The sequence below is a fragment of the Atta cephalotes genome (genome assembly GCF_000143395.1).
Source record: "Atta cephalotes unplaced genomic scaffold scaffold00022, whole genome shotgun sequence".
Lineage (NCBI taxonomy): Eukaryota > Metazoa > Arthropoda > Insecta > Hymenoptera > Formicidae > Atta > Atta cephalotes.
In genome coordinates this window covers 3,518,615-3,530,665 of record NW_012130086.1, presented here as the reverse complement: position 1 = coordinate 3,530,665, position 12,051 = coordinate 3,518,615, and the positions used below count along the sequence as shown (strand labels likewise).

At 28.5% G+C, this 12,051-nt stretch overlaps 1 protein-coding gene across 1 annotated transcript; it reads right to left on the bottom strand.

The window, feature by feature from the left end:
• Positions 1-7,644: 7,644 nt before the first annotated feature.
• On the bottom strand, positions 7,645-11,654 carry LOC105619613. Its single transcript, XM_012201131.1, has 6 exons — positions 11,587-11,654; positions 11,346-11,462; positions 11,190-11,280; positions 10,686-10,819; positions 9,066-9,198; positions 7,645-7,701 (listed from the first exon to the last, which is right to left on the bottom strand). Exons 1-6 carry the CDS (start codon positions 11,652-11,654, stop codon positions 7,645-7,647), a joined length of 600 nt encoding a protein of 199 aa, XP_012056521.1.
• Between the last annotated feature and the right edge of the window lie 397 nt (positions 11,655-12,051).

The window sequence follows — 12,051 nt, the reverse complement described above, 5'->3', positions numbered from 1 at the left end:
ACACATATATATATATATATATATATATATATATATCCTCCCGTCACTTTCCAACTAATTCTTATCTTTCTTCCTTTGAATATCATTTTTGTGATTACATTTTGTCTTGCACATCAGAGAAGACAAGATATTTTTATTTCTTTTCGTATCTCTAAGTTTAACACTATCCAAAACTCCTTTTACTTCAACTTTTGACTTAAGATATGTTACATTAAAGATCATGCATATTTATTTTAGCTGTTGCTATAATTAAAAAACTTTCCCATTAATATACAGATAAAAAAATTTTTGCAATCTTAATCTTCGCTAATTTTGCTAAGTATTATCTCACATATTACATTGTTTGTATGCTAGTCTTTAATGGTTTAACTCATTTTCCATCGCTATAATTTATATTATAATTTATATTCAGTTACATTATTTCAATCTCGCGCTATATTTTCACTTACATTATATAATTTTCTACAGGATCATATTTGCGTTCTTCATTCACTTGTAATCGAAGGATATTCATTCTTTTTATCACATTGACATTATAATAACTAATTGCAATAATATAAGCATATAATAACTGATTTGAGCAAATTGCTATCATTCGCGTCCTTTCCGTTATACATTATAATTATAATATACAATTATATATAATTATAATACATTATAATTGTGAATGATAATTATTTTTACGTTATGAGCATTTGCCTTAGAGAGTGAAATATTTATTGTATTATGTTTTTGTTTATTTTCCAACTGTTATTTATTATGTATATTTTAATATTGAAAATGATCCGATCGCGATCGGAACGTCTATTGCTAGCTTCTTTATTAAAATTTTTAACTTAAAGCATTTTCTTTATTGTTTTTTTGTACATTCTACTTTATTTTGTTTTTATATAATAATTTTTGGCTCGTAGCTCTCTTTTTTCTTTGTTTTCTAAAATTTAAGAGCCTTATTACTAATCACATTACTTAATATTTTGTGTATTATGCGAGTCACTGAATTATTTAATTAAAAATATAAACGTGCTTAAAATACAATAAAATACTTTTTTATGTAAATTTTAAACTGAATTGCTTATTTTAATTTAAATGCAATGTAGAAGTAAATATTATTGTCAGATAAAAGAAACACATGATGGTAATTCACTTTTCTGGAAAAAATATATGGTTAAGTGGTCGATTTGATTATATAGGGAGTACAAATTAGTTCGGTCCGTTTCCCTAAAGATTGCTCCAGCTGTTGTGAGTGCTACATAATGACAGCTGATTTTGGTGGTTTCAGAGAGATTAAACATCTGCTAATAATATGCAGTTTATATCGCTTTGAGTTTCATACAAAAATCTTGATTTTTACTGTGTTTGAAATGTCGAATTTTGTGTTAACCAAGCAGCATTTGCGGGAGGATTTTGATTTTCTGTTTTAATTGGAAGAAAAGTGCAGATGAAACCCATCGAATGCTTATCGAAGTTTATGGTGACACTGCTCCAACTGATAAATCATGTAGGGAATGGTTTCGACGTTTCAAGGATGGAGATTTCAGCGTTGAAGACAAGTCTCGCTCTGGACAGCCAAAAAAATTCGAAGACAAAGAATTAGAGGCATTACTCGAAGAAGATTAGAGTCAAACGCAAGAGGAGCTTGCAGAATCATTGGGGATAATTCAACAAGCGTTTCTGTACGATTGAGAGCCATGGGAATGATCCAAAAACAAGGAAATTAGGTGCCTTATGAACTGAAACTGAGAGACATTGAAAGGCGATTTTTCACTTGCGATTTTTCAACAACTGATTCAAAGACAGCAGAGAAAAAATTTTTTGCATCGGACTGTGACTGGAGAGGAGAAGTGGATATTCTACGACAATTCCAAGAAGAAAAAATACTACGCTAAGCCCGATCAATCGTTGCTATCGACCTCAACATCAACACCACGATCGAACATTCATAGTTTGAAGATCATGCTCTGTATCTGGTGGGACAAAAGAGTCTTGTTTACTATATGTTATTAGCTGCTGAAACTTGGCAATTCCATGACGGGCGATCGGTACCGGCTACAATTGATGCGTTTGAACCGTTGCGAGAAAAACAGCCGGAATACGAGCAAAGACATGATAAAGTTATTCTTCTTCATGACAACGGCCTCATGTCGCTAAAGTCGTAAAAAAATATTTGGAAACGCTCAAATGGGATATTTTACCGCCGTATTCTCCGAACATTGCTCCTTCTGATTACTGGTTGTTCCGAAGGAGCAGCAAGTCACCGGTTCTTTCGCAGAAATCGAAAATTGGCTCCAAAATTAGATCGCTTCCAAAGAGTTATTTTTTCGAGATGGAATTCGAAAATTGCCTGAGAGATGGGAAAAAGTAGTAGGCAGCAATGGACAATACTTTAATTGATTTGTTCATTCATTTTGTTTTGAAATAAATGCACAAAAAACCGAACTAATTTGTACTCCCAATAATTTTACAAAAAAATTTTAAATAACATAATCACATTACGCTAAATTAGCATTTGAATATGTTAAAAAATTCAACACAAATTGTTAACACAAACGTGATTGGACTATTTTCAACATAAATACACAAATTTTTTTTACTATGTATTTATTGAATAACGTGGGAAATTCAATAAATTTTTTTTAAGAAAAGTTTTTAAGAAAAGTTTTTAGCAATTAAGCGATCATTAATATAGGAAATTACACGGATGTTTCTCATAGAAATGTACTTGTGAATGTATTTCTTGACAGAAAGTCGTACAAACTTCTCACGTGAAATAAAATCTATTTCATACCATCTTCTGCATCGAGTGCTAAATAAATTGTTAAAAAAAAAAAGAAATTTACTTCCGTTACATGTAATGGCAGCAAATTTCAAGTAGGCACATTGAAAATATTTAATGTTATAAATGAAAATGAAGTTATAAATATTTAAATTTAACTTTTTCTTATATTAAATTTTGCAAATCTACATAAACTTTAATAAAAAATACTAATCTTCGTAAAATTTTATGAAATGTATACTAAATTTCATGTACACAAATATACTTTTCAGTTGCAGATACATTAAATTTAATTTAATATCGTAAAGTTGAATTTAATTTAAAGTATATTAAATTTGATGACATTTTTAATAGTATAAGGTTAATTTTACAACGTGAATAACAGTTTCATTTATACAACATTTTATTCAAAGTAGTCCTCTTAGGCAGCTGCATATATTTGCAACATTTGTTAGCGTTTGAAAGTATTACTGAAAATCATTTTTCGACAAGTGTTTCAGTACTTTCGTCGCGTTTTCATTCATTTTATATTATCGCGCAAACGAATATTTCAAAACTTCTTTAGCGAAAATAGGAAACAGGAATAAAGCGATACTAAATCGCGAAAACGTATATGGCCAATGCTCTATACAATAACATTGTGTCTGGCAAGATACTGCTTGACATCTAATGATCGATTGCAGATGTTTTCGTGCAAAAGAAATCAAGCTGTTTCGTGCATCCATTTTTCCAAACAATTCTCTCACTATACTTTTAACACGACGAAATACTTCGACTTAAATGAAAAAACAATGATTCTTGATGAGGAAGTCAATTGCGATAAGAACACTGGTAATATCAGAACGTGATTTCTAATGCTTTCAAGTGTTAATAAATTTGTAGCGCTATTCAAGGGAACTACTTTAAGAGAAATGTTATATAAATATATAAATACTTATATAAATATAAGTGAAATTAATTATTTCAATATTATAAAATTAATTATTATTTTATATTACATATTAATTCCAGGAATTTTTTGTGTGATCTTTTATTTTAGTACAATGTAACATATATAAATAATTATTTTTCTCGTACAATTTTTATTTTAATACTAAACGAATTGTATTTGATTGTAAATAGTACAATAATAATACAAAAAGTAAACATTGTTAAATAAATCTGATTTTTAGAGTCATAAATATTGTAAACTGTAAAAAATAATTTTATATATCGTACTATATTAAAATTAGTGTTTTTTTATTTAGTGAGAAAATTCTTGAAGATTGTCAACTTTTTCTAAATACAATATATACAATAAATTAAAGTAGGTACAAAATCAAAGGAAAAATTGATATGATTTCAAATTAAATTATGTTTTTTTAATTTTTATTACAATAATATGTGATTGTAATATTATATCTTCAATGATACTAACATTGAATTGTTATAAATAAAAAGATTAGTTATATGAAAAATCTGTTGTTCTTTCTGATAAATTTCTCGTTGCATTATTCAAATTGCATTGCTACAAATTGTAATTTAACTATTTTATTACGCGAGTCACTGAATTATTTATATTATTTAAATTATTAATTATTTGAATTATTAATTATAGTTAAAAATATAAACGTGCTTGAAATACAATACTGAAATAAAATACTTTTTTATGTAAATTTTAAGCTGAATTACATTTAAATGTAATGCAAGAGGATTATTGTCGGATAAAAAGAACACATGATAGTAATTCATTTTCTGGAAAAAGTGTATGGTTAATTTGAAACAGTTGATTTGATTATAGCAATAATGCTCGCAACAGATATTTATTTGCCATAAAGAAATATATACTTCATTTTAGGGAATCGTACGATAATAGACTTCGCACATGCGATACGACCTCTTGTAACACATATAATATATTATAATGTTTTGACTTATTAACATAATGTCAGTTTTAAATTCTATATTTTTTTATATAAATATTTTATAATATGCCAATTTTTTATCTAAATAATAATTTTTATCTTTTGTCGAATCGAAATGATATTTACAGGACACCTAAAATCAAGGGCTAAATGATTTTGATCAAATTAATTTACATTTTTCTTCCTTTTCTTCTCCTCCTCTCTTATTTTCTCATATTTCTTTCATTTTTATACATACCTGTCTTAATTATTTTGCAATTATTATTTCGTACTTGTAGAATAGAGAACAGTGAAATAAGATATTGAAGTACCCATCAACTGTAATAAAAATGTCTTCATTTGTTTCAATCTGTAAGAAGCTATATTGAAGTTGTATGGAGAATGTCTGTTAAAATAATGGGTGTTTATTTGTCATAGAAATGTACTTGTGACTTTATTTCTTGATAAAGAGCCGTACAAAGTTCTCACGTGAAATAAAATCTATTTCATATCACTTTCTGTATCAAATGCGAAATAAATTGTTAAAAAAAAAGAAGTTTATTTCCATTACATATAATGGAAGCAAATTTCAAGCAGGCATATCGAAAATATTTAATGTTATATTAATATTATATTTAATGTTGTTAATGAAAATGAAGTTATAAGTAATGAAGTTTAAGTTAGTTAATTTAAATAAGTTAGTTAATTTAAATAATAATTAAATTTAACGTTAATTTATACTAAATTTTACGCAAATCTACATAAAATTTTAGTAAAAAATGTACTAATCTTCGTAAAATTTTGTGAAAAGTAAAAAACACTAAATTTCATGTACATGACATAAATATACTTTTCAGATACATTAAATTTAATTTAGTATCATAAAATTGAATTTAATTTATGTAATTCAAAGTTATTAAATTTGATGATATTTTGAATAATGTTATGTTAATTTTACCTCGTAAATAACTGTTTTATTTACACAACATTTCATTTACACAACATTTTATTCGAAGTAGTCCCCTTAGGCAGCTGCATACATTTGCAAACATTTGTTAGTATTTGGAAGTATTATTGTGGGAACTAGAAAAGTTCATGTTTTCATTTCGGTTATGTTCGAGCGCACGGTCCGAGTGACACTGTAAAAAAAAAAGGGATCGAAGATGGATCCTATATCTGCGTGACATGTTCGTGCGTATATACAAACAAGATGAAATCATTATCGCGTTGTCACTAGGCGAGTGAGGAGAGAAGCGTTTCCGGATTTAGGATTGGGAAAATCAGCGTAAAGTCCGTACCGTGCTCCATGCAATATTATGTAACGAATAACTATTGCTAATTAGTATACACTTTATAAAGTATAGTGTGTTGCGAGCCCTTTCACTGATCCTACAGAAAATCATTTCCCGACAAGTCGTTCAGTACTTTCGTCGCATTTTCAGTCATTTCATATTCGCGCGCAACAGAATCCTTCAAAACTTCTTTAGCGGAAACAGCAAAAGTATAGCGATATTAAGTCGCGAGAATATACATATATGGTGGATTCTCTACAGTCGTGCCCACATTATGCCCGGTAAGATACTGCTTGAAATCTAATGATCGATGCACAGGTGGTCCCATGCAAAAGAAATGAAGCTGTTTGGTGCATCCATTTTTCCAAACATTTCTCTCACTACATTTCTAACACGACGAAAGATTTCGATTTACATGAAAAAACAACGGTTATTATTGTGTATTGAGGAAGTCAATTGCAAATGCGATAAAAACACTGAAAATGTCAGAACGTGATTTCTAGGAATGCTTTCATACATTAGTACATTTAGAGCGCTATTCAAGGGAACTATTTTAAAAGAAATGTTCCAGGAACTTTTTGTGTGACCTTTTATTATAGTACAATATGTAACATATAAAAATAATTATTTTTCTCGTACAATTTCTATTTTAATACTAAACGAATTGTATTTGATTGTAAATAGTAATAATAATACAAAAAGTAAACATTGTTAAATAAATCTGATTTTTAGAGTCATAAATATTCTAAACTGTAAAAAATAATTTCATATATCGTATTATATTAAAATTAGTATTTTTTTCATTTAGTGAGAAAATTCTTGAAGATTAGATTTTTCTAAATATATACTATAAATTAATATAGATACAAAATCAAAGGAAAAATTAATATGATTTCAAATTAAACATTTTTAATTTTTTAATTTTTATTACAATAATATGTTATTATAATATTATATCTTCCATGATACTAACATTGAATTGTTATAAATAAAAAGATTATAGTAATATGAAAAATCTATTGTCCTTTCTGATAGATCTTGTTTCTTTTATGTCATTATTCAAATTGCTTGAAATTGTAACTTAATATTTTATAATGTTTATTATGCGAGTCACTGAATTATTTAATTATAGTTAAAAATATAAACATACTTAAAATACAGTAAAATATTTTTTTATATAAATTTTAAGCTGAATTGCTTATCTTAGTTTAAATGCAATGCAGAAGTAAATATTATTGTCAGATAAAAAAACACATGATGGTAATTCACTTTTCTAGAAAAGATGTATGGTTAAATGGTCGATTTGATTATAGTAATCATGCTCGCAACATATTTATTTTCCATAAAGAAATACATACTTCTTTTTAGGGAATCGGTAATAGACTTCGTAGATGCGATACGATCCCTTCTAACACATATATTTCAATGTTGTGACTTATTAATATAATGTCAGTTTTAAATTCTATATTTTTTTATAGATATTTTTATAGATATTTTATAATATGTCAAATTTTTAAATAAATATTTATTTTATTTTTGTTGAATTGAAACGATACTTACAGGAAACGACACCTAAAATCAAGGGTAAATTATATTGATTAAATTAGTTTACATTTTTCTTTCCTTTCTTCTCCTCCTCTATTATTTCCTCATATTTCTTTTACTTTTATACATACCTGTCTTAATTATTTTGCAATTATTTCGTACTTGTAGAATAAAGAACAGTGAAATAAGATATGGAAGTACCCATCAACTGTAATGAAAATATCTTCATTTGTTTCAATCTGTAAGAAGCTATATTGAAGTTGCGTGGAGAATGTTTGTTAAAATATTGGAAGGACAATATAGGGTTGAATTGGATGTTCGTGTCGGATGGTTAAATCGTATTTTCATTGTATTTGCTGAACATTTTTTTTAAGGGTAATGACACTGATGTAACCCTAGTAATATGACTTAAGAACTGTCATCTATGTTTTGTCTTTGAGCCACCTATTTACAAATGACATTCAAAGTTGATTTTGTTCGGTGTCTGCTCTAAGTCTTTGTGCAGTTTACTTAAATTGTTATCAGTACAAGGTGATAGTTGAATCTTAGTGTACTACAGAGTCATAATTGATGTTTAAATTCTTTTTGTGTCTAAGCATAAAAAATTAACCAAATATTTGGAAATTATGTTGCTATTGGCAAATTTGTAAAAATAGAGAGAGTTGGTTAGATCGTTCTTTTCGTTAGTCGTTGTATTGTATCGGTACGGTTTTCGCGAACTCTCAAATTCTCCTCGCAGCTCATACCCATTCTTAGGTTACGTTCGATTAGCATCGGTCGCGAAGAATTATTAAAAGACATTTAACGCAAAAACTCTGAAGAATATAATGACTGCGAAGACCAAAGTTTTAATATATCTACTGAGTTTTAATAATTGTTTTAATAATTGTTTAGAAGAATCACTTCCGATTTTGATGAAATTAGCTCATTTAATTCGTTTTTGCATAAAATAAAAGAATCTGATAGAAAAAAGTTCTGTCATGCGGAACCAGATATTAAGCGTTAAAGTTAACGATTATATCCAAGTAAGGAAATCTATCACAATTGCGAAATACTGTGATAAAACACGTATTGCGGTCATATTTTCATGATCTATTCTACACTACATATGCATACGTTTTACGAACTTTTACAGCGATATATTAATATTTGTTTATTAATATTAAAATCTTCCTTTCATTGTTCAAAGGTTTACAATTTTCCACGCGAAGCACGGTTCCACATAGATTTCTAAGTTTGCACGTAAAGCGAGATGTAATTAAAAAAAAATCCTTTTTTTCAGATTAATTCATCAATATATTTTCAAATAAGGAAAATTGTTTTATTGCATAATATTCGTAAATGCAACACACCAAATAACTATATAGTACCAATTTAACAGTTTTCTCTGTTCTTTGTTCTTTTTTTTTAGGTCAGCTAATTTACATTTCAGTATCAACTTATTTTAATTGAGCTACTTTTGATTATCTAAATAATTCTAAAGTAGTCAAAATGTTGAATGACTGTGAATGTTATTATTTTTGATTAAATAATAATATTCGCTGGGAAAAAAGCTTTATATATGTCTTTTACCGTAGCAGCACTTTCCATAGATGCAACAAATATTCCACCGAGGATCAAATGAAAAGCCTTTGTACCCTTTTGCAATAGAAATAACATCATTTTCTGTATGTGTAACGGAGCCATATACCATTCAACATTATATCTATAAAACAATGATAACTTAATGTAAAACCTAACTTGTAAAAATAATAAATTTATTACAGTATAAATTGTTATAGTGTGTTCGTTCAAGAATACAGGTTGCATCAAGAATACAGGTCACCGAAATCTGGACAAATTCATCATTTTCTTTAAACAAAATTTTTTTGAATGAAAAATTAAATATTATAAGTATACAAAAAATTAAATATTATAGATATAAAAAATCCTTTTATATGGCACTTGAGAGTCCCTGTAGAACACATTTATTCGGTATATCCCCCATTAGCTTGAATGATGATCTCTTTTCTCGATCAGAAGCATTCACATACACCCTGTAATGTAGCGCTGTCCATGCCGACGAATGCTTCCTCATTAGGGGTTCTTAATTACGTCACATTGAGATGCCGAGACTTGTTTGTGACCCTTTCAACTAGGCTGCATAGTAGTCCAAGGGATTTAAATCTGTTGGGAGGCCAGAAGACCTTGGACCAAAACACATCGACGTTGTCTGAGAATCAATTTTGAATCAAGTGACTCGTATGAGTCATTGCACAGTTCTGCTGAAAAACATATATGGCCTTCCGGAAGCTACAGTTTCCATCCAGTTTCACTACATCCATCAGAACGCGCAAATACACTTCTTTTGTGACAATTTCCCTTTTTTTAAAGAAATTTTGTGTCATGACATCATCCTCACTGGACACAACACCTTGCATGTGATCATTGATCGGAAATTTCGTTCTGACAACAAAAGGAACATCCTGTAGACATCGGTCATTCCTCCGATTGATTTTGACATCAATAGTAAAAATTTTTACATCAGAAAAGAACCTGATTCGTCCCAACGCTTTGTTTTTCAAAAAACAGCATATTGCAACAAACAACTCGGTTTGCATTGGCAGAGAGTATCTATATCGTATCTTTATTGTGCTCGATTTGTATCGAAGGTCCTCCTCGACAATTCGACGCATTGGCTTGCCTACACCAATCGATGCTAATTTTCGTAACGATTGCTCTGGGTCATCCGAAATCAGCCCTTGAGCTCTTTCCATGATTGCGGAATTCCTCGCGTTCTTTCGAATAACTCTTATTCGCTAATATATTGGAACTTTCGACTGTTTTAAAGCCGAAAAAATTGCCACAAATTTTTTCATAAATGATCGGTTTCGAGTATCCAAAGAACCGAATTATTTCCGTTGCTGAGTGCCCAGCGTGAAGGCCTCTGATGATCGCAGCTCTTCGATTATCCGCACTTGATTTCGCTGCTATTTTGAAAATATGATTGCTTACTAAAAGCATCAGGCTTTCTCGGATGCCAGCAACAATTTCTGGCGGAGGCATAATATAGCGAAAAATTTAAATTGAAATTTGTCCGGATTTTGATGATGCACTCTGTAGTATTATTTTTGAATACTTTTGTTAACTCAGCTTTCTGTTACAAAAATTTATAAAATTACTTAAGTATGAACGTATACAAATGTCTCTTACACTGTAGCAAATACGTATTCATTATGATCTGTAATATCTTGTGCAGTATAATTGGACAAAAACATATATATATAGAGGACACTTATGTATATAAGTCGTAATACAAGTTGCTCTGCGCTATTATATGTTATGATCTAAAAAATATAAAACATATGTTATATGTGTATTTTAACTTTTTACAAGCAAGAAACTTTGTACTTTTTCTGTAATTCCTTAGGACAAATTATAAAGTTTGCATTGCATAATAAATTATTTTTTTATTGGTTGCGCATATTAGAAAACTGTATTATTTTTGTGACATACGTATGCGAATAATGCACATATCTTACGATTATAAAAAAAGGATGAACGAAGAATAATCATGAATTTTTCAATGATTTTATTTTAATGAAAATTATTTTTCAATAACTATTCTAATTAAAGATTTTTTATTTAATCTTATAATATCATGAAAATTGTATCTTTCATGGAAAGATACGTTTAATAATAAAAAATAAAACTTACTTGCACAAGAGTGCTGGTTAAGCAAACCATACTGGCCGCTATTAAACAGAAGAAAGATCCTTCAAAACTCTTTATAAAGACTTGAGAAAACCTTCAGAAACAAAACAAAATTAGTAGAACACGTTATAGCACAGATATTACAGAATGTGTACTGACTCTGTAGCTTTGCGATGAATGTCTATAGCACATATTATTCCTTTATAAATTATAACCGTTTTTTCTTCATTAATATCTTGTTGCATATTAATTGCCATTGCCTTCTTAATACGGAAACTATATGAACATATTTTTTTCTGTAAGTACTTAATATTTTTAGATCTCATTGGGAATAAACAAACTATAGATTTTATTTATAAAATGTATAATTGAATTTTATATTTGAATTACTGAATTTTACCTTGCAATGCTAAACATTCCACAAATATGTTTGAGGTACGCTATTAACATCGTGCCTGTTGCTACCATTGCAGTTACCCCTATACACGTGGCGGCATTTGTATGCAAAAGAATTAAGTAGAAAAAGTTTTCTTGATCAACAAAATATTCTGTTGCCACATAAATCACTGCAGAGCGTGATCGGGAATTGTTTATAGCCAGAATTACATCAAATATGCGAGGCCATATTGACAAGAAGAGATAAACAGACGTACCACATGCGGCAAATACTAACATTGAATTAAAAAGTGCATAATATATGTATAAATGCATATATATGTATAAATATTAAAAATTTATTAAAGTAAAATTTATTTAAATTTTATAAATTTTTCACTTTTATTAATAATTCATTAAAATCTAAGTATATATATATATATATATATATATATATATACTTACTACTATTATTATGTTTGTATTGTTT

Bases quoted from the DNA above. Each gene is read 5' to 3' on its own strand.
- LOC105619613 (XM_012201131.1), bottom strand. From the start codon at position 11,654: ATGGTAGCAACAGGCACGATGTTAATAGCGTACCTCAAACATATTTGT. The intron at 11,281-11,345 runs GTCAGTACACAT...TTGTTTCTGAAG, and splicing joins ATTCATCGCAAAGCTACAGA to GTTTTCTCAAGTCTTTATAA. The intron at 10,820-11,189 runs GTAAGTTTTATT...TATATTTTTTAG, and splicing joins TAACCAGCACTCTTGTGCAA to ATCATAACATATAATAGCGC.